The sequence below is a fragment of the Labrus mixtus genome, chromosome 18 (assembly GCF_963584025.1).
Source record: "Labrus mixtus chromosome 18, fLabMix1.1, whole genome shotgun sequence".
NCBI lineage: Eukaryota > Metazoa > Chordata > Actinopteri > Labriformes > Labridae > Labrus > Labrus mixtus.
Window position 1 is genome coordinate 5,064,841 of NC_083629.1, and position 23,412 is coordinate 5,088,252.

Sequence of the window (23,412 nt, forward strand, 5' to 3'; positions counted from 1 at the left end):
TTTTTTTCCTGTCATGCTGAATGTGCTTGAAAAGAGGATGTAGTATTTTCAAACTTGGGCTCTAATTTATATTTTGAGTGATTTATTTATCCGTACACATTTCCCTTATTATCAAAATGAAGGTCATTAGTTCGATTATGTGCCGGAAATTTTGCACTCTTTTGGCGGCTATGAGTTTCGAGAACTCACATTTTAAATGTTCTTGAGTACTACGCTACGCTGTCACTCTTTTGGGTAATATTTGTCTTCTTCGCTCATCTAGTTCTCCTCTTATTTTTGTCTTTTCTGGAGTCTGTGTGGTATAAAGCTAGGCGCTTATCCACCAACTTCAGAACAGCAAAAAATATAAAGTTGCCCCTCGCCCCCCCCAAAGCCTTTATAGTCAAGTTCTCCTTTCACCAAGACTCTGTAGTCAATCTCGTATTTAATATCACTGGCAATAAATCACCATGGTAATGCCTCCTCATTTGATTTAGGCGGGATCTGATTATGTCTTATTGCGGAGTCATTTGAGTGGAGCTGAATTATTAATCACCATCAGCCTATTGTTTTCCTATTTTTATTTTCTCCCAGCCCCTTTTCTTTGTTAATTGAAATCATTCAACCTGAGGCACACTAATCACATTCTCATTGAGTAGTTTGTACGCTTGTTGGGATTCACGGCATGCTACCATAAAGAGCTTTGTGTGTTTATATAAGAGAATAATGTCACCTGAACTATTTAACTTCTTTGTAGGGAAGACAATGTAGGTTGTTCGGTCCTCCTTTTTGGTCCAGACTGAAATATCTCAAAAACTATTTGAAGAATTTCCATGAAATGTGGTAGAAATATCTTTGATGCCCAGAGGATGCATCCTAATTAATTTGGTGATCCGGTTATTAATTTGGTTAGTTATCCTCTCACACCACCAGCTCTACAAAGTTTTGTACCGGATGGAAAAGCACTAGATTTGGTATAGACATTCATGGTTAGCAGACGGTGTTATTCAATCACTTGTAGGACCACCATGAGATAAATATTTGTGATTTGGGGTAAAGGTTTTGACCACAATCTGATGGATTGCTGCATCATTTAGACCGACATTTATGCCCCAATGTGAATACATTTTAATAACTTTGGTGATTTCCTGGTTTCTATCCCTGTCATCAGCTAAAACATTTACTTTAGAAGTTTCAGGTACTGTTGCAGAAAGTCATCTAACCCAGGTTATGTCTCAAGCTTGCATACAAATAAATCTATCCATCTTATGCCACAAAGTAGTCTCTTTCCTTGTCAATCTTCAAGTTAGCTTCATACTTTTGAACCCTTGCAAACCTATCTCAACTCGCATTACCTTCGCTAATGTAGCCATTAAGCCACAGCCCAGTTGAATAAACACACACATAGTCCACTTTCAAAGAGTTTTCAAACAGTCTGAATACACTAGCAGAGTCATTATTGTGCAAAATCCAGTAATATTACTGATCTTGTCAGTTGACATGTGTGGTGGAATTTCTGTACCTATGTATTAAGATTTAAGTGTACAAACATCATCATGTTTTTTTCATCTAGAAACCAAGGACAGCTTAGTGTGTCAAGGGTCTTCTCCTTTATATCTGCATGTTTGGTAGACTTAGTGTCTGTTCCAAATTGTACTACACAGATTAGTTAATGTCAATATGACACTAACGTCAATAATGTATTTTCTATATCTGCAAAGCCTTTGGAAGAGTTTGGGGGAATTGGCATAGCAGGGACACAGCATCAGACGTGTGCTTGCTACTCCATCTCTGCTCCGGAGTATTCTTGTATGTATAAACTTTCATCAACGTAAGCCATCTGAGTCAACTGAGTCTTATTGTGTGAAGTCAAGTTCTTAGTAATTTCCACAACAACATGGTTGTTTAGCTGCTCACAACATCTTTCCCGGCTTCGCACCATCTGCTTGTCAACAAATGCTCGTTGTCCAAGAGAGGAAGGCGTAGCAGCACCATGTGTGTTTTACAACTGTGCAGTTGGACCCCAAAGTGCACCAAACCAAATTCCTTCATATTGTTGCTTTAGATAACAAATATAGTAATAGAAGCCCAGTTATGAGTGTCATTGTCCAGAGTAACGTTGAGTTTTCTCCAGTTATAAATCCAACCTCACATATCAATTATTAGCCCTTTTCAGTCTGATGTTTCAAGGTTTGATATGTATGTCCCTGTGACGTTTCACCTTCAATGTGAATGCGGCGGGGGCGTAATGGGGGGACAAAGTGATCCCCCTCTGTGCCTTCTGAGGTAGTCTCAGAGGGGTTACAGGGCTGGTGGAGCCAGTGGGGGAGTGCAGCGCTGTGTGTATGTGCATATCTGACTGTGTGTGTATGTGGAGCTCCTGCTGTGCCGTGCTCTCTTGTGCTTCTGCAACGCCCAATATCACGCTGTTGGGGAATCAATATGAATGCGGAATCCCACTCTGAAAATGGCTATTGAAAGACATTGCTTAGTTTAAGAAGAGACATTGTCTCCAGTTGGCCTTAGTCGTCTCTGCCACAGAGCAGGACAACATTAGATGATTTTCTTCTGTACTTGAAGCAGTGTGATCAGAGACAGAGGACACTTCACCAAGTCTGTATGAAACCAAATGAGTAAAAAGTGTGGTTTCAGTCATTGTAACAGTGGCTCAAAGTGGAGACAGGGCTGTACTTTATTAGCATGTTGAACACCATCTAATCTGTAATTTTTCCCACTCCTTTTTTTTTTTTTTCATCAGTGGGGTCAGAGCTCAGGTTCAATCATCATAAATGAAAGTGGAGCAGAGATGTCATTACCGCACATCAAGGGCGCACACAATTGCATGCTAACTTTAATGGAGTCTGACCCTGTGATCTTCTGGTCATAAAAGGTCGCCTCTCCAAACAAAAAGCCTGCGTGTGTGTACTTCTCAAATCACTGCTCCAGTATTACTGTATGCCTTTAACATTTGGTTCAAGACCTTAAATTATAGGCTGCTGTGAGATAATATCATGCCATAAAGCTATGCTTAGCAGCAATGCAGCATCCTTACGTAAGGCCTGCGCTGAAGTTCACTTTTCCAGCTTTTTCTTCACTTTGGCTCCTTTCTGTGAATGTCTGCAGCTCCCATTGGCCCCCAGCTCTCCTCTCCTCCCTGCTACCCACCACTACTTTCTTTATTTCTTCCAGCTCTTGTTCCAGAGTTTGTGCTTTTGTGTCTCTGGTCCTCTATGGCCAACTCTGACTCCTGCACTCTTTCAATACTTATGGGCTAGATTTTTTCCATCGGTATCCCCTGTTCAATCTCTTCTCTTTTCACCTCCTCAAACATATATCCTAGAAACACACTTGAACCACTGTCTTGTATCACCCTGTGGCAGGGCAGCAGTGTACTGTAGCGTACTGTAGGATATGTGTGTGTGTTTGTGTGAGTGTGTGTGTGTGAGTGACTGCAGCTGCTTTTGGCCATCCAGGCTGCCTCCTCGTTTTCAGCTTCATTTCCCCTCCTAATGAAGATTCAGAGGCAGTGCTGCTCCTGGTACAGGGCAGGGGAGGAGAGGAGAGGGAAGGAGGGAGGGAGGGAGGGAGGGGGAATAAATGATGCCAGGGAAGAGAAGGGAGGCTGAAATATGTGGAAAAAGGTAGGGAAAGATGAGGGGGATGGAAGGAGAAAAAAGTATGGGAATAATCCAAGGAGGAGAGAGTGGCATGCATGAGAAAAAGGGTGAAGGAGGGGAAGAGAAAGGAATATGTTGCTGAGTTTAGTGAAGAGATGGTTAGAAAGAAAGTAGCCCTCTCTCTCTCTCTCTCTCTCTCTCTCTCTCTTTCTTTCTTTCTGTCTCTCTCTCTCCCCTCTCCTCTCCCTCGCTCTCTCTCTCTTTCTGTCTCTCTCTCTCTCTCTCTCCCCTCTCCTCTCTGTTTCACTCTCTCCTCTCTCGCTCCCTCTTCCTCTCTCTGTCTCTCTCTCTCTCTCCCCTCTCCTCTCTCTCTCTGTCTCTCTCTCTCTCCCCTCTCATCTCTCTCATCTCTCTCTCTGTCTCTCTCTCTCTCCCTGTTCCTCTCTCTGTCTGTCACTCTCTCTCTCTCTCTCTCTCCCCCCTCTCCTCTCTCTCTCTGTCTCTCTCTCTCTCTCTCTCTCCCCCCTCCTAATTAGCTTCCTGGCTGTGATGAATGGCACCGCACTTAGAACCCAATCGTCGAGCCGACCTTGTCATGTGTGTTGATGGGGTGGGGTGACTCTACCCCCCCTCCACCACCACCTCTGTCCCCCTCTTACCTATTGTACCACCTCCTGTGGAAGCAGATGCTGCTAATATATAGGTGTGTGTGTGTGTGTGTGTGTGTGTGTGTGTGTGTGTGTGTGTGTGTGTGTGTGTGTGTGTGTGTGTGTGTGTGTGTGTGTGTGTGTGTGTGTGTGTGTGTGTGTGTGTGTGTGTGTGTGTGTGTGTGTGTGTGTGTGTGTGTGTGTGTGTGTGTGTGTGTGTGTGTGTGTGTGTGTGTGTGTGTGTGTGTGTGTGTGACTGGCCACTTTGTCCTCCAGCTTCAGTGTCTGGCAGTCAGTTATACACACATCAGTGTAAACATTGTGCACGCACATACATTACACACCTTTCTTATTTCATAATTAAGGACTTCTTTTTGCAGATTTAATGTTGTATTATACACTTGGATTAGACTCTGTTATACAAGATTACAAAGAGTAGAGGATAAAACATCCCCCTTTTCTCTCCCTAAGCTGTCGTATTTATCGGCTGTAAATCTGAGACCAAAAAGGTGTTTGACTTTGATTCATTTTCTGCATTGTCTCTCAGAAGTCCTCCCTTTTTTCTTTGAACCACCTCTCTACTGAGAATTCTCTCAGTTCAAAAAGCTCTGTGTTGTTGTCTTTACCCGTTGGGGATTTAATTTGAGACCTGATTTAGTTTGACATGAAAAAAGCTGTGACAATAAAGAACATTTGCTTTTGTTTTGTACAATTTGGCAACTAAGACTTGGCAATCAATTTCAGAGCCCATTCATTAACATCTTCAACAGTATAGATATAGACAGGATGTTTTTCTAGGGCTTTGGGTGTAGCAGTTATCAGCCATTTGGGATAAAGACGTCATTTTCATTGCCCTCATCATTATTTACATTTCGTCTACCAACTCCAGAAGCCAGAAAGTGATTGGAGTTGATGGGCGATGTTTGCAACCAGACTTTATGTATATTTAAAGAGATTGATACAAAGCAAATTTATTGATTAATTCTATATGTCCTGTGTTTGAACTACTGTGCTCAAGTTTTCATCTCTTTTGTTCTCATTGTTGTCCTAACGACAAATGCTCACTATTTATGTCCTCACACTGTACGACCCGATTGTTGGGAACTACCTGAGTTAAATCGGGACAGAGCATTCACCACTGTCGATAGAAAACTCCCAGAGACGGAGGTTGAATAGATCTATGTGTGTTTCAGTCTTTCACCCTCACACACAACCTGCATCACAAATAAACACAAGTCTACAAGCTGCTTTGGTAATTTTGAACGATCACGAGAAAAAGGCCTGATATAGGGAAATCGGCTCATGGCTCTGCTCTCACTGTGCGAGTGTGTGCAGTCCTTCGCTTAAAATATCAAACATACCAGAAAATCATTTGGCTGATCGGGAGCAGCAGATCAGGCCGTGATCCGCTTGCCTTTATCTTTCTGAACTAAAGCCATGATTTAAAAAAATAAAAGACACGCAGGATGAGATTTTTTCATTAAAGCCTACTGTGCATATTTTTACAGAACAGGATAAGCAAGAAAAAAAGAGGGAATTGACTGGAGAACAAAACAAGGGATAGATCCCATGCAGGCAAAACAGAAAGTCAACTGTGGTCAGAATGAAATTGTTGCTACTCGCTATAGTATTCCAAAAGGACATGAAATAATTTTGTAACTTTGCCCAGCTGTGTGCTTATGTTGTAATGTTGTGATCGTTAGTAATTTATACCATTTTAGTGGAACTAACCGTGTGAATACCTGAATGGTTAAAATAAACTGCACTTCTCCTATAGGCAGAACACAGTTTGAAGAATTACTTCATCCAAAACTTTGCACGATATCGTAGGGTTTGATATCAGCAGATGAAGTTCTGAACTTTCTATTATTATTCTGAGCACTTTGACATATTTGTCATCTGTGTTCCCTTAAAAGTTCAACATGACTTTTTATGACAACAGTGGATTAGAGGTCCTTGGACAAGCCAGTTTGATTCATTCGCTTATTCACTGTTTCACACACCTAACAGACTCTCTGTTGTTTTCTCTGCATTAGCACTAAATTGAGATTTCAGACATGTATGAATCACCATCGTTTTTGTGCGTCATCACTGACAGCTGTAGTGTCTCACACCTGTCTCACAGCCTGGTGCTGAGGATTTTGAGATGCAGCTGGAATTTTACCAGGTCAGGAATAATCAGCAAGCTACGGTTGTTGGATGATTTTTACCAATTTGGACTTTATTTTTCAAAATGTGTCCACAGTCATAGAAGTAAGCATTCGTTTTGGAAAAAAAAAAAAAAAAGACTGAAAACTACGACTATAAGAACTTGGATGCAATAAAAAAATGTATCCTTAATTCACCTTTTTTAGCTACTAATAAAGAAACCTTGAACCTTATGGTGATTTTCCATTTACCTCAGAACTCTGAGCTAGGACCGACGTCAAATCTGAGTTCACCGCGTTGCAATTTGGACAAGCAAGATGGACGCCTCAGGAGTACCTTTGTTTTGTAGTCTTAATACCTGACGATAACGATGCACTACGTGATAGTTTGTGCATGAAAATAACATGACATGTATTGTCTACAGATAGAACTTGCATGATACTTCACGTGTGATTGATTTAGATACTCCAAAATAGGACTAACATGCAAATAAACATTTTAGTTACATCTTAAACTTTACTATTGATGCACGAAGCAGCCATCTTGGATTTGAACTCGGACTACTGAAGTTGCTCCTAGTTACGACTTCTGAGGGGCGTATGACCAGTAACTCAGAATTTCCGACTTCCGAGTTCAAATTGAACGCACCATTAATTTTCCAGAAGTTGGTGAGAACATTGGACACAGATAACTAGAGACAATGTGTCCAATGTCATATGTCTGAACTTTGAGTTGACATGTGCTTAATTCCACCAAAATTGTTACCAAGACAGTGTGCTTGTTTTTCGGTTTATTTCTTTTTAAACATGTTCAAGATAAATTTGAATCAATCATCAAAAACATAGACTCTTCCATAAGAAGTGTCTTGTCAGTGATGGGGCTTTTTTGATGGAGTCTTTGACTGCGATATCTGGAGCCACATCGATAGCCTCAGGTCTTCCTTCATGTTTCCATCAGTTTCTCATGGTGTGTGTTTCAGATCTCATGTGTTGTGTCTTTTCTCCCCTGCAGAGCAGTAAGAACTGGCGCGCTGCAGTGGATCTGACGGGCCGGCTGCTGACAGCTCATGGTCAGGGATACGGAAAGGCTGGCCAACCAACCTCCCACACCACCGACTCACTGCAGGTAAGACGCCAGGGTGTTCTCCTCATCAGCTTCTTTTTCTTCTCTTTGTGTATTTGTGGGTGTCGTAGAGTGGAGCCACATCTTCTTCTACAGATTAATCCAATCATTTACAAACTACACCTTAAAATTTATAGATTTTTAAGGTTTTGTTTGTTTCAATGCTTTCCTTCTGACATGATTTGCACCATCTCTCGTGGTTTTGTGAGGCTCTATCCAGGAGATGGATGGCTGCATGAGCTCATTAGAAAGGCCACCCCTGTGTTCAGCTCTGTGCGTGTGACTTGAAATGAATCGACCATGTTGTTGGCTTCTGCTCCATATATATTTTACTTTCTTAAACATACATGCACAAAGGTTTTTTAAAATATGCAGCCCTTTCAAAGTGTGTTAAATGTGTGCTTTTTCCCCATTTACTGCCCCTAAATGAAGCCAAAAGGTCAACAAAAGTATCCCAAAGAAATATGCATCTTAACATGACGCTGTCGACCTTTTACCACCAATAGAACATTAGCACTATGATGAACTTTCTCACTACTTAAGAAAGTTACGTTTATATGAGCATGTAATAAAAGCACAGGTAGAAAAGAATCAATGGTCATTTTTATAAGGAACCCAGAAGAGTACATGCACAGCTGGTTGTACAACTCCAACCTTACACGTTTTGTTTTTCGCTACATTCAGAGCAGACTGGCCACTAACTAGGTCATCAATAGTTGACAATGACGATCTAACTGGTTAAAATGTGGGCAAACATTACCATAGAGCGAGTGGATGTTTTATTGTTGTGCTTTCGAATGCATGTGAAATATAAACCAAGTTGGAAGCAACTGGAATAATTAAAATGTTGTTTGGCCAAAATGAAATGCAAACTTTTCACACAGCGTAGATTGCAAACAATGCAAAGACATGAAATCACTCCAGGCAGTTCAAATCATGATATTCATATGTTGGTGCAAGGTCAATTTTTCAAAGATAGATAGTTGCCTACGCCCTTTAGCTTAAAGATGATCTGTAAGTAAGAAGAAAAAGTTTTTGCAAACTTTTAGAAAACAAGTGTTTTAAAAGTTGTTGCTCTTCTCTTCTCAGAAAAATACCTGACAAATTAGAGATTACATACGAGAACAGCTTTTTTTAAGTGGTGGCGTCTACAACTAAAGGGCTTCTGGGTCCTTCCTTGTCGTTGTCTTACTGGGAGGTAGTCCATCCTTTCCTCAGTCACTTCAGCATACAGCAGCATGTGTCTGGGCTTCTGTCCAACTGCATCTGGGCCACGTGCTGCTCAAACCCCTGAGACACACAACAACATGGTCCTGAAACAGCCTGCGCCCTGCAGATGTTGAGAAGCTCTGCAACATAAACATATTGATGTGTATCGTTTCTGTTTAAGTTCGTCTAAAATAAAATATCGATATGGAGCCTTCTGTCATTTAAACCATTGGATATGTGTGATGATAATATGAAAATGTGGAGGCAACGCGTCACAAATCTGTTTTACCTACAACACCTCCTCAATCATCAACTAATTTATGAATTCAATCATTTATAATCATCATTCTTTATAGTAACTTTGGTTTTGGTTGACTCGGGACATTTCTGGCCGGGGGATCAGTGTTTTTTCTCTAGCCAATGACAGGGCAAGGTGAGTTTAGGAGTGGATACAATTAAAAATGACTGACACAGACATAGCGGCAAAGAAGAGAAAATATAATCATAGTGAGGCAAAACACCAAGAAAAATAAAGCTCAAAAGATGAAGCTTGTTCCAAAATGAGGGTGAACCTTGAGTTAGCTTTCATCCCTGGACGTGGAGTTGGCCTGCAGGTGCTGAACGCTGGCGGTTAGCTTGTGCTAGCATACGGTAGCTTGCAGTTTAGGTACAAGCATTAAACATACACACTAACCCAGCAGTGAGTGTGGACTCGAGGGGGTGATGAGCCCAGGAGGAGGGGCCCTGTTTGAGTGCTGTGTTTACAAGCTCCCACCTTTAAGTTTTAGCAAAACATGTTAATGTTTAATCATGTGATTGAGCTCTAGACCAACATATTTAACCCCCATTATAACATTCTTGAACAACATCTATAGGACATTTAATGGATACTGGACCACTGTAATGTCATGATTTATTATGTAGGTATTAGACAAAGATGGATGTAGTCCATTTTAAATCAAACTGACTGGCAAATATTTGGATGTTTTACAGTAACAGAGTTACTCGTATGTGTATTTTTGTATGTCAGAAAACAGGGGAAAAAACATACCACATACTGTTTTTATGGATGATTCAGACCCGCTGAGAGGAGATAAGATAATTTATACAATCTATCTTTAATGTTTCTGTTTGTACTTGTGCTATTTGATGAATTCTTTATGCATGTTATAAACAGAGGGAGGTGTGTTTGTGTGTGTTCCAGCTGTGGTTTGTGCGGCTCGCCCTCCTCACCAAACTCAACCTGCATCAAAACGCTGAGCTGGAGATTGAGCCCTTTGGCAACCTGGACCAACCGGACCTCTACTACGAGTATTACCCCACTATTTACCCCGGGAGACGAGGTACATAGCTCGGGGTCATTATTATAGATCTTTTGCCTAGCGATTAATGTCAGAATCTCTGTAAAATCAAGCTTCTCTTTTAGTTTATTGGTCCAAAAGCGTCTTCTCTGTGACTGAAGGTTTAGTAGAAGGATTCAGGAAAGTGCTGAAAGCTGCTCTGAAATTTTTATCCGTAAGTTTTTGAATGTGTTATTACTTAGCCTGCTCTCCAAAAGGATTCTTGCATTTTACTCAGTTTTTTTTTTAAGGATACACAAGCATACCAGCACTGTCCTATTAAATATTCAAAGGAAAGTTTGTGCCAGGAGCTTGATATCAGACTGTATCGTCGAGAAGCTCCAACAACTCCACTTGTCTCCTGCAGTTCTTTGGTTTTGTTTTCCTTCGTTTTACACTGCATGAATTGCTCTCTAATGTATTCCCATTACTTTGGATCTGCTTCGCCCCTCGGGCTACCACAGTGAAGGCAGTAGCAGAGACACAGCTGCATGCACACACACACACACACACACACACACACACACACACACACACACACACACACACACACACACACGCACTCTTGTACTTGAAGCTACACTGCACAGCCTTTTAAAGAGAGCACCGATTGACTTTCCATTGCTCAATTTAAACACTCTGTGCCCTGCTAGGTGCTCGCAGACAAACTGGCACGAGTTGTGTAGCCTTGGCATCAGAAGTCGAACATTTCTCCAGCCCAACGCTTACATCGACTATCTATTACTCATGATCGCACTCTTAAGAGACAATAGCACATGTATCACACTCCCAAGTATTACAATTGACTGAGTGCTCAAGAAGAATTCAATGTTAATCAGTTATTAATTTGTTTTTTTAAATGAAATGTTGAGTCCAATTTGGACGCAGAAATATTGAGACCTGAGTGCCACAGGCTCGACAAGCTGCTTTCATTCATGTATTTTTATGAAGCTGCACACTGAAGTCTTTCATATTTCTATAAATCATTTGAGAGAGAAGCACCAGTCTTCTCACAGGATGAATTAAACACACTTGTGGTTGAATGCAAACCTCCGTACCTTCTCTTAAAATAAATCCCTCAGCTGGTTGATTGATTATTGCCAAGTCTGCAATAGTGCTCTTAAAAAAGTCAGTGAACTGGGAAAATGACAGCCCAACTAAATTATGCAAATTCATGGCCTTTATCAAGATAAGAAATATGCTTCTATTGATTTACAGTTATAAAAATATCCCTTTAATGTTGAATCTGGTAAAGATGTGAGTAATCTTTATTACTTTGTATAACACTGAGTAGCATGTAATCTCCTGCACCATGACCACAACTTAATGCAGCTGAAGCCGGCTGATAAGATGTTGAATACTAATTTCAGTAAAGTATAAATGCATTTTTTTAAGAGGAAGTACTTTGTCTTGTTTTGCTCAGAAACTGTGTGGTATGATTTTGAAAGCACATATTTAATGTCTGCATTTGCACCAAGCGTTACCCTCTGGTGCAAAAGTGCAAAAAAAACTGCAGTTCCTCAAGTGTCCACTGGAGGATGGATACAAAAGCCACAGAACCCCCATTAGACCCCATAATAACATGCCCACTTTAAAGCAGAAATGTTTATAGCCTGGTCCAGAAAACATTTGGGGATGGGAAATTTCTGAAACTTATCCTTTTTGATTTCATATTAAGGCTCACTTCACCTCTTCCTCTTTGAGTATTACTAGATTGATCGAAAGTAAGGTTGAGATAGCATTTCCAATATGGTGACTGCCATTGTTGGGCTTCTTAACGCCTCCTCAGAAACCAATGGGTGACATCACTGAGACTACATACACATTTTATACAGTCTATGATTTTAAAAATGTAAATTCTTTGACAGGAGAGACTTGAAAAATATGCAAATATATATATATAAATATTCATATGACATTGAATATATCTGTAGAGAACCATTTGAACCAACAACTCCTGTGTCGGTGTTTAAGGTGTAGTTGGAGGGATAGCCAGCTTACTGTAAAGTTAAATTTTTATACAGATAGATGGATTTAAACGTCAAAAATCTGTACAATATCTGTGAAATGTTGTAGATTCATGGGTTGTTTCCTCTCCGTTACAAACACTTGACCTTAAAGGACACTGTAAAAGCTTAAAAGTCTTGATTTTAAGATGATAAATCTCGCTGACACCCGAGAGAGAGAAAGTAGAGAACAAGTCCACAGGAGAGCGCTGTGTCCAGTCAGCATGAAGATTAAACGCAGTAAAGAGGGCAGCAATAAACACAGGGGTAAATGTGGAGGGATGAGTTTCATGTCATAGGTAGAAACTTGAAACGGGTAAAGAGAGATAGAAATCTGGATCCATAGACTGGCAGAAGCAGCAGCAAAAGATGGACCAGCTAGCTGAGCCTTCAGATCTGATGACAATATCAAAGAGACCCTGATCAAAGCCCGGGGACTCACCTGAATATAGGCTTCTCCTTTTGGGAAAAGTGTGCCTGTGTGTGTGTGTGAGACAGTGTGAATGATGCTCAGGCAGAGAGAGACAGAGGGATGAGGCAGGGAGATGAGTGATGGAGCTGTGCAGCACAGAGAGAGAGAGATGAGAGGGTTTAATAAGCAGCCATACGTAGCTCAATGCCATCTGTAGGTTCCTGCCTTCAGGGCTGTGTGCAGTCTGTGTGTGGGCGGATGGGTTTATATTCTCATCTCGCACTCTGTGTCTTCCTGTCTCACTACGCCTTCCATTTCTCTTTTTTTTTCTCTCTCTCTCCCTCCCCTCATATGTCCTCATCCCACCCTGTTTCTTATTTCCCCCCTTTTCCCTCGCACATTTTCTCCCCCCCTCTCTCCCCTCCCTCCCCTCCTTTCCAGGTTCCATGGTGCCGTTCTCTATGCGGCTGCTGCATGCCGAGCTCCCCCAGTACCTGGCCAAGCCCCAGGAGGCTTTGGACCGCCTGCACACTCTCAAAACCGGCTGCCTCACTGTGAGTACACACACACACACACACACACACACACACACACACACACACACACACACACACACACACACACACACACAAGCCTGAATTCAGCCTCTGGATCAACATAAAGATATGCATACTCTGTAGTATTCACACAATAAAACTGCACACCCACACAGAAGCACATTAGCCATACAAATCCTTAAGCCCACCTGTGTAAACAGCCAAATATGAATGGATTTTAGAGGGAATATGCAGATTCTAATACAAACAGATAAAAAGCCTTCAGCTCTGGCAGTGAAGCAACTTCCACCTTATGAAGTCTGCACCCCACCCTCCTCACCCACCTAACCCCCCTCTCTCATTAACAGATTCTGGAGAACTTGGAGAAAGGCTTGGCTGAGGATGGCAGCATGATCACCTTAACACAGGAGAACAGGCAAGGTAAGAACACACACACACACACACACACACACACACACACACACACACACTCTTTGCACACAGACGTTTGGCTACAGACCTGGCCTCAGTCCCAGACTGCATCAAACTGTGGAAGGAGAGTGAGGTCATGAGCCCCAGTGGGTAATACACACATACACACACACACACACACACACACACACACAAACACACGAGCACTGAGGCTCACCTGGTGCAGGATTGCAGCATACCTCGACTTACACACGCTTCCAACCACACCAACTCCACCAATGCGGTGCTCTAAAAGTGTTTAGCACCTCACTGCTTCGGTACTCGCACTGAATATCAAACGGTCTCTCCAGCCCTTCACACCAAGCAGATCAATACAGATCAATCCAATCCAATCCACTCACATCTGCACAAGTGTGCCGTGGAAACAGGCAGGCACCCTCATTAAAAACTCACCACTTTTAGGGAGATACACCTCCTCACAAGCTGATGTAAATGGAGTTCATTTATTCTTCTTTTCTCTTGTCTCACGCAGCAATACTTCTCCGATCGATGCCGCGTTCTCTGAGTCCTGTGATGACTAATTTAGCAACTTTTACAAAGGTTGTGTCAGGTTTTTCTCTTGTTAAAAGCAGCTAGAAGTCATTTAATCGGCTAATTCAGGGCGATGCACAACAACAAGCCACTCTGCGAAGTTGAGCTAAATGTACCAAGACACTTACTTATAATTGGGGGAAACTGGCGGGGTGAGGCGTGTACGGATGTATGCGTGAGGGCGCAGCGCCTCTGCTAGTTTCTCCCCCCTTCAGAAAGCAGCGTAATAGCCGTGCCCTCTGTCTCTCCTCTCTCTGCCCACGCAGACAGTCGACAGTCAATAACGCAGGGGCCTTGCCTTCACACATCAGACCCCAACTGAGTGATTAGCTCCTCTCCCCAACACACACACAGGCACACACACACACACTAACACACACAGGCGAACATGTGTGCAGCAATGAATACTAATAGGCCTGCAGACAAGCTCTTCCACAGGGCGCTCTGTCTGAGGGAAGAGAGGAAAGAGGAGTGTGCCGCAGTGTCTTCCTCACCACCTCGACTTAAAATAAACCTGTGTGAAGGAGGCGGGTGAGGGGAGGGGGGTAATGAGAGCAATGAAGCAATAAGAACGATGATGGAAGGGAGAGAGGGGGATGTAAGGGGGATGCCCAAAAAAAAAACAAAGTAACAAATTAAACCCTCTGTCTTTCTTCTTCTCTACTGTCTGTAGTGTCTCTGAAGCTGTGGAGGTCTCGCCTCAGCCGGGTCATGTACTCCATGGCCAACTGTCTGCTGCTGATGAAGGTGTGTGTGTGTGTGTGTGTGTGTGTGTGTGTGTGTGTGTGTGTGTGTGTGTGTGTGTGTGTGTGTGTGTGTGTGTGTGTGTGTGTGTGTGTGTGTGTGTGTGTGTGTGTGTGTGTGTGTGTGTGTGTGTGTGTGTGTGTGTGTGTGTGTGTGTGTGTGTGTGTGTGTGTGTGTGTGTGTGTGTGTGTGTGTGTGTGTGTGTGTGTGTGTGTGTGTGTGTGTGTGTGTGTGTGTGTGTGTGTGTGTGTGTGTGTGTGTGTGTGTGTGTGTGTGTGTGTGTGTGTGTGTGTGTGTGTGTGTCGTTCACATTGTGCTGGAGAGGATGTGTTCCTGCGTGCCTGTCTGCGGGAGGGAGTGTTTCTGTGTGTGTGTGTGTGTGTGTGAGACTCTGAGATCTCTGATGCCAGCCTGGTGGAGGATTCACAGTGAAATCCCCCCAGACTGACCACTAATTGGATTCTTGGTCAGTGAGAGAGAGACTGAGAGAGAGCGAGCGAAAGAGACAGAGAGAGGTGGAGGTGTACATGTGGCTCAGATTGTAGAGAGAACCACAGTGCCACCTACTGGTAGGAACAGAAATTACACTTATCTTTTTTTGTTTAATTACTTTGGCTTAGTTTCAATATGGCAAACTCTCACATTTATAGGACTATTCTGATTTTATAAGTTTAAGGACATCATCTTGAAATCATAAATACATTATCTCTTCGTTGACTGCATGTTTTAGATGCTTTAAACTCTTTAGAAAGCCACTGGTTTTTATTTGACTTTATAGTCTGAAGATTTTAATCTTTTAGAAGATTTTAATCTTTTAGATTAAAATATTTATTGTGTTCTTCATTGTGTAGTCAATCAAAGTTAAAACCACAGTTTCATTATCAATGTAAGGAAATGCTTTACACAATGATATCTTTTAAATCACTGTATTTGTTGAAGTCGTTGACTCTACATAACAATGAAGAAGGCATGCCCTCCACCTGCTGTTGGACAAAAGTGAAGCCAAAATACCCTCTGTTACAGCACTGACATATTTCTCACTCACACTAGGCAAAGTTTCCCCATACATAAGCACGATTGCCCCCCCTCCCCATTACCCCGCTGGCCTGCATTCACACTGCTTTAGGACCAACCGGGCCTGAGCACGGTTACCTCGTGTACTCAACATCGTAATAAAAACATGCATGGCTTTAGGTGATCATGAAACATGCTTAGTTGACAGGACAGGCGGACTCAAAATCACGATATTGGAGGCTGGGATCGATTATACTTCATGTCAACGCTGTGTACCCGTGCTTGTGCATGAACTGTACTGTGCTGAAGCAGACATCTCTCAACCGTGCCAGGGCCAAGGAAGTGTACTGTGCTTGAGGCTCAGTGCTCTCGCACTAGTCAAACAAACTGACTTTGAGGGTGAAGCATGCTTAGGCACATGCTTAGTGTGAGTGCGCCCTCAGACTTGCTGGAAGAGCTGTTGTATACTGCAGCCAGTCAGCAGGGGGAGCTCCAAATGTTTTGGCTTCACTTTTGGGGAGCTGTCATGTCAACCTTCTTTTTATACAGTCTGTGGCTAAAAAAACGATTTAATTCCAAACATTTTTAGACTTTAGTTTTTTTTTTTAAGAAAGTGTTTCTCAAACTAGGGGGAATCCTGTCCTGTTTTGGACTTTTTCTTAGCAATAGATGAATCCACATTTGATGCCTCTTTTGTTTGAAGCTGAAGGAATATGTCATGGATGTGTTCTTTCACAAAAACATGGATTGCTAATATATCAGCCTTGTTGAAACTGTTTGCTTTGTGGTCATTTGTGGTTTTTAAGTCTGATTTTGTTCAGAGTTTTGGACACTGTAAACTTGTAAAAGCCAAACCATCTTAAGAAAAAAACACTTCACTGTAATACATATGTACAAAAACAGGAAGCGAACTCTCTCTGCCATATCACAACCAAGTACTTTCACTCGCTTTCTCTCTGCACTCCCACACACACACACCTTGCTGACCTCGCTCAGTCGTCGTGCTCAGCAGTCTGGTCATTGTGTGAGCGATGTGAAGCGGTGCAGTGTGGAGGTGGGACGAGGGTCACATCGCCCTGCTAATACTCCATATGTTTGATTAATGCCCTCTCTCTCTCCAAGCCAAACCCTGCTCTTACTTACCTTGCTCGCCCTCCACCTGTCTCCACCGCCCACTCTTTACCCTGTTTTACCTCGCTCACCTCTAACTAGTGTCTTTACTTGTTTGTCCCTCCATTCTTACTATCTAAACCTGTTTTTCTTATCTAACTATCTCTCTCTCTCCGTCTCTTAGGACTATGTTCTCGCTGTGGAGACCTATCACTCCACCATCCAGTATGAACCCCAGCAGAGAGTGCAGCTGCTCAGTGGCATAGGACGCATCTTCCTCCAGGTCTGCACATTAAAACACACACACACACACACACGCATGCACCTAAAGCTGTTTTCACACATGCATTCCTGAAAATGCTTCAGGGACAGTCTGCCACCCAAAATCTCCCTGAGTTGGTTATTCGTACATGTCCCTCACAGCATGAAGTTTTCACAGTGGAATGGGAGCAGCACCTCTTCAAGTAAAAAAGAAGCTGTAGAAATCCTAAGAGCAACATAGTCAGACACTGCTTGTTTTCAGTGCTCAGCTCACGCTCAGAACATGACAACTTCTGAAAACAATCGTACATAGTTAGAGGATGCTGTATTGAAACTCTTCTGTGGACCATTTTTGTGCCTTAACACACTGCACAGTCAGGGTGTTTACTCGTTGGTTTGCAGATATGTTAGTGCAGATAACTTCCCCTCAGGTCCACTTACCCCCCCCCCCCCCCCCCCCCCCCCCCCAGCCGTTGGTCCATAAGCGAACCTATGCAAACCACGTCCTGACTTTAGCTCTGTAATAAAAGAACAGATATGGGATTAATACCGTACTCCTGTAAAAATAATAACTCCTGATGTTATTGTTTGTTCTATCATCAGAGAAATATTAGTTTTGTCCTTATTGTTCACTCTTGAAGTTTTCCTGTTTGTATTGTTTACTGATGAAATAAGTTAGCTTTCCCTGAGGCATCATACAATCCAACGTAATTCATGAATGCGTATCCTGTTTAACAATACACACACACACACACACACACACACACAGATCGTTATGAATATGTCGTTGCTGCTTTGTTCTTGGGCAGATTGGAGACGTTAAAACGGCAGAGAGGTACTTCCAGGATGCGGAGAAAGACTGTTTGATGAAAGGGAGCCAGCCCGGTCATACCACATGTGTGCTGATGAACAGGTAATGTGTGTGTTGTTGTGTATTTAACACCTCGGCTCTGTGTACTTTTAGCTGCTCAGGATCATTTTCACTCCTCCAGAGTAGCTTCCATCAGGGCTTTTTTGCAGTTTTGTGCTTCCTCCTGGTGTGTGTGTGTTGGCACAGTAGGGCACACCTGTGCACCTCCGACCTGAGGAGATGTGAAGTATGAGACACAGCTCAGGTGACAACTTGTCTCACTCTCACGCAGGGCGATGCTCACTAAGGAATGTATGCAGCTACATTACAAACAAAAGGGTTTCTTCTAACTTTGTGTGAACAGTTTGTGTTTGTCCCTTTCCTTCAAACAAAACAACACCTCAGGCACAAAACCAGCACCATAAAGCCATGGTTTTTCCACTTCTGTGCAGAAAATGTGTGTGGTCTGTCTGTGCTGAATCCTGAACTCAATCCATGAAACATGGAATCAAAAGAGTGAAGGCGACCCGTGAAGCCTTAAGCCTCGTCATGCATGTTCTCCAGAACTTCTATCGATATGTAGCTATGACCAAAGCATAGGATGATTTTTTTATGTTTGTAGATCTCATGACCATGTGTGTTTATTCTTCAGGGCCTTTGTCTACCTCAGTCAGAACAACTACTCTGAAGCACACTCATCCTTCACTGAAGTCTTGAAAATTGACCCGAAGAACCCCGTCGTAAGTGTTTCCACGTATACTGAAGTGAACAAGTCCTTCACTCTAAAGCAGCGCCATAATGCAGGACAGGACTCCGAATCATATGTTACACGCCTTTTGCCACAAAAGTCATAATAGTCATAAGACGGTTTTTATTAAGGCTAATGCAGGGCGAAATATTACAGCCTCTGAGATTTCCAAATTTCACTTTTTGCAATTCAAATTTCGATTATTGCAATTCAAATTCTTGCCCTCCCTCCCTCCATATGTTCCCAGGCCAACAACAATGCAGCGGTGTGTTTGCTGTATCTAGGCCGCTTAAAGGAGTCCCTGGGTCAGCTGGAGGGTCTGGTGCAGCAGGATCCCGCTCTCTACCTCCACGAGAGCGTCCTGTTCAACCTGACCACCATGTATGAGCTGGAGTCGTCTCGCAGCACCCAGAAGAAGCAGGCTCTGCTGGAGGCCGTGGCCAGCAGGGAGGGGGACAGCTTCAATACGCAGTGTCTCAAACTGGTCTGAGAGGCAAGAGGATAAACTGGAAATAACACACACACACACACACATAGACACACTTTCTCATCCTGTGAGAGAGGGAATGAAAAGCCCAAAAGTAAAATCTGTAGAGGAGAAGAGAGATCCTGTTCCTTTAAGAGTGTGGGGACAGCAAAGTGAATGTTTAGTAGATGGGTTTAGTTTCCCAAAATCATTATGAACTGTTTTTATTCTTATGAAAGTGATTTGGTGAGCTAAACCCTGGTACACATTTCTCTTTGTGTCAGCCCACAGGAGGGGGAAGGCATTCCTGTCCCTTTGACCCGATAATGATACAAAACTTTACATGCAGGAACAGAAAAAGTGGTTAAGTCACCTGCAGAAACCTACAAAAGTCCCGTCTATGCAGGAGTTTATCTTGTTTTGTTTTTTTAGCAGATTAAAGGAATAGTCTGACATTTCAGCAACTTCAAATTTAATAAATGTGCTTTTGTTTTTGTTAAAGATCAGTGTCTCTCTCCTTCTGCATTGTTAATATGATGCTAAAGCTAGCAGGCAGTTAGCTTAATTTAGCAAGTTAGAAGAAGTTAGCACACAAGAAGACTGGCTCTGCTTAGAGGTTAATCTAAAAACCCGGCAGCTACCTGCAGATAGCTTCATTTAGCTTCAAGATAAGAAACAGGAAAACATTTAGCCTGGTCTGCTCTTAAAACAAATAAATTACCCATCAGCCTCAGCCTAAGCTTTACTTAGCATTAGGACTACAAACAGGAAAACGCTAGCCTTGCTATGTCTTCATGTTGATACATTCACCCGCTCACAGGAAGGATAGCTTTACATAATAAACCTGGAGCTCTGCTGGAAGGAAGAGAAAGTTCAACTACAAGCTAACAAGCAGTTAGCTTATTCACACCAGGACTAAAAACATATAAACAGACTGGCTCTGTCCAAAAGTTTTTCATAAAAATCAGTTTAAGACTAGAAAGAAAGCAACAGCTGACATCGTCAAAGATCTAAACCGTTCTCCACGGAGGAACCAGTCTGACCTCATGGTGAGGGTCACATGATGCCTACTTTCAGACTGATGCCACATAGTTATTTTTTAACACATTAATATAGAGCCTTATGATGATTTCAGAGCCAGCCCTGTGACTCAAGGCTACTTTCATCATCTGCTTATTTCTTTGTATATATATATTTTTTTACATATAAAAAACATTTTATTTTGGTTCACAGGCTACACATACACAATCATTAAGCTAACTCTACACTAGTTACACCTCTAGCGAGCTTTTCTTCTGGCATGTTAACTTCCAGATGTGTCACATGTTAGTAAATATTATTATTGTTCCACTTTTTTAATTATTTTTCTCACAAAAATGTAGACACACTTTTACTCTTTTTTTAAATCCATCTACTCCATGGAGCTGTTGCCTTTTCATTTTCTGATTCTTTTTTTATACAGACATCTTGAACCAAATGAACCACAGCCTGAGAGGAACACATTTGGAAGAATAAGGGACAATTCTGTGATTAAAAAAAACATGTTATCATGATTTTAAAATCTGGTCAACTGGGTGCTATTTTAGCACCAGAATCATGAGGGATATTTATTTTTGTAAGGGAGCTCAGCTTGTTACCAAACTCTAGTTCGCTTTAACATTTCGGTTACAGTGACGAGGAGCAGCTTTAGCAACGATAAAGTAAAAGTGCAGCAGTATGTCAAACCAGCTTTACTATCGTCTTACCTTTACTGTTAGGAGGACACCTTGTTCTACCTTCATCTGAGATGTGACCCTCATCATGCAGGTCTCAGTCCAGCCAGAAACAGTCCAACACCTGAATCCACTAGTCAGCTAAGCAGAGCCTCATATTAAGGGTGCAGACATTTTTATTTATTCAATCAACGAATTAAAGTGTAAAAAATAATCACCTGAAGTGTCAAACTATTCCTCAGTTGTTTTTCTCACACACGACAACAGACGATAATCCTCCATGAAGCATTGTGAGAGTGGAGGAGACAGCTGGGTTTAAGGGAGTTGTCGGTTCATAACTTGAGACTCGGACACGGGCATTATCCTGAGCGTCAGTGTGACTAATAAACTACCACACAGGTCCAAAGCTTCTCCATCAGCACACACCTAATGTATTAACAGTCACAAACCACTCCTTTTTAAAACTGCCGGGGTCATTATTCACACATCCTGTCCACTACACCATGATGTAAATTTGTACATATCAAAAGGATGATTTTTTTTTTTTTCTGTTAAAATAATTATATCATAAATAACTAAGTTTATTTTTTTTGTGATTTGTCCTGATGGATCTTTAATTATCACTGTTTACATACTGTGCTGATCATATTAATGTATATTATTATAAATCTTTTCTTTTTATCCTAAATAAAAATGTGCTTTTAAATCAACTCTGTCGTGTTCAATGTGAAGAGGAAACAAAAGCAAACAGTAGTGCAGCTTTATTTTCCACAGAACAGAAATCTATAACCTTTGAGTCCGTTTAGAGATGCACAGGGCCGATGTTTGTTTCATGACTTCTTTTGGTGTCAGACTCCCACATTGCCGACATTTTCTCTCAAGTTTGACACTGAAAACAAGTATGAGTTTGTCCAACAGGTGACTTCTTCTGCCCAAATCAACCCTCTTCTCTGAATCAGTAGTTAGGAGAACTAGATGTCCGCATGAAATCGATTTGGCACAACAGACGAACATCAGCTACTGACATCGGCTTGTGTCACATTATTTGTCGATGTCTGAAAAACAGGGTGGCCCATACCGATGTTGAACCGATGCATCCCGAAGTCAGTTACATTTGAATATGGAATTAGAAATGAATGCTCATAAGCTGCATAATTCAGTTTAATACATGTTGTTAAGGGGGGGAGTCTGATAGCCTATCAGAGACCTAGTACAAATGTTTAATAAGGCACCAGTGATTATTCTGCTGTGATTATTTACGCCCCAAAAAATTAAGAAAATACTCCTTTATGAGTCGTAGCCCTCAATCAAATAAAACTTAAAGGTCTAAGAACAAGGGATGTTTTGCTAAGGGGGAAATAAAAAACTGTTTTACCTGTTTTACTTGTTAAATCACCTGAAAGAACTTTTGGATGTCTGTATCTTTTGACTAAGCCCTTTATGCCAACAGAGGGAGAATTTTCATTCTGCTTTTCATTTTGCACTGCCAAGTTTCTACAGTAGCACAGGAGGGACAAACAAAACTTAGGCTCAAGATCTTGACTGTTGGAAGTTTATGCAGCCACACGTTGGCCCAATCTCGATGTCCACCCTCACACACTCACTGACTTTGGTGTGTTCCCGGTAAGTCTGTGAGGGCTTAGTGCTGCCCTCCCACTGTGAAATCATCAAGTGTTTGAGGGATCTCTCGCTGACGAGCCCTTTATGCACCCTGTCCGGAAGTGGCCATATCTGCAGACTTAACATGAGGGAATTACCCATAGTTCATAGCATTGTGACGTCAAACATATGATTTCCCGGGGAAGCCCACAAGAATTGAAAGGTAAACAAACGGCATAAAACGGAAAAAAGGTAGAGATGGTAAAAAAACAGGAAGGTGAAACCATGCTCTATTTACAGTCTACTAATAAAGGTTATTTGGAAACTACAGCTACTTCAGAACTCCTTTGCAAGTCTATAAACGTAAACAAGAGAGACAGAGAGCATATTAGTCCCATAAGATAAACCTTTAATTATCTCACAACGAAGACATTTGTATATAGGCCTATATTGAGTAGAACTTTTTATAAGCGCCATGGCTGTGAGTGAGAAAAGTAAAAACCGTTAAATAAGCTTTTGCCACATTACATCATGTAGTCATGGTAACAGAGAAGTCGCAAAGTGCTGTCCCATTTGTATTTAACCATTAGAGCCCTCGCAGCCTCACGCACTCAATCACTTTCCAGGTGACGTCAATAAAGTCAGTCAGGGTTCAGGGTTTAGGGTTTAGGGTTTAGGGAGGACATCGAGATTCAGCCATTAAAACTGGAGGAGAGGGGTGCAATCTGAAACCTCACCACTAGATGGCACTAAGTCACACACTTCTTGTTAAATCAAATCATGCTCAGATATCAAAAATATAAGAGTTCAAATAGGCCCCTTTACAATGCTCTATAATATTTTATCAGTATTCTTCATGCATACATCTG

General features: G+C 42.0%; 1 protein-coding gene across 2 annotated transcripts in view; it reads left to right on the plus strand.

Moving 5' to 3' along the window:
* Positions 1–21,654, plus strand: part of trappc12 (trafficking protein particle complex subunit 12) — a 31,865-nt gene extending 10,211 nt beyond the window's left edge. For both annotated transcript variants that reach the window (XM_061063555.1, XM_061063556.1), the window contains exons 4-12: positions 7,403–7,516; positions 9,927–10,065; positions 12,922–13,034; positions 13,385–13,457; positions 14,713–14,786; positions 17,092–17,190; positions 17,978–18,081; positions 18,671–18,758; positions 19,014–21,654. In XM_061063555.1, the coding sequence (XP_060919538.1) occupies positions 7,403–7,516; positions 9,927–10,065; positions 12,922–13,034; positions 13,385–13,457; positions 14,713–14,786; positions 17,092–17,190; positions 17,978–18,081; positions 18,671–18,758; positions 19,014–19,256 (1,047 nt within the window). In that variant the 3' untranslated portion in view covers positions 19,257–21,654. The remainder of the gene's footprint in view (positions 1–7,402; positions 7,517–9,926; positions 10,066–12,921; positions 13,035–13,384; positions 13,458–14,712; positions 14,787–17,091; positions 17,191–17,977; positions 18,082–18,670; positions 18,759–19,013) is intronic.
* The last annotated feature ends 1,758 nt before the right edge of the window (positions 21,655–23,412 follow it).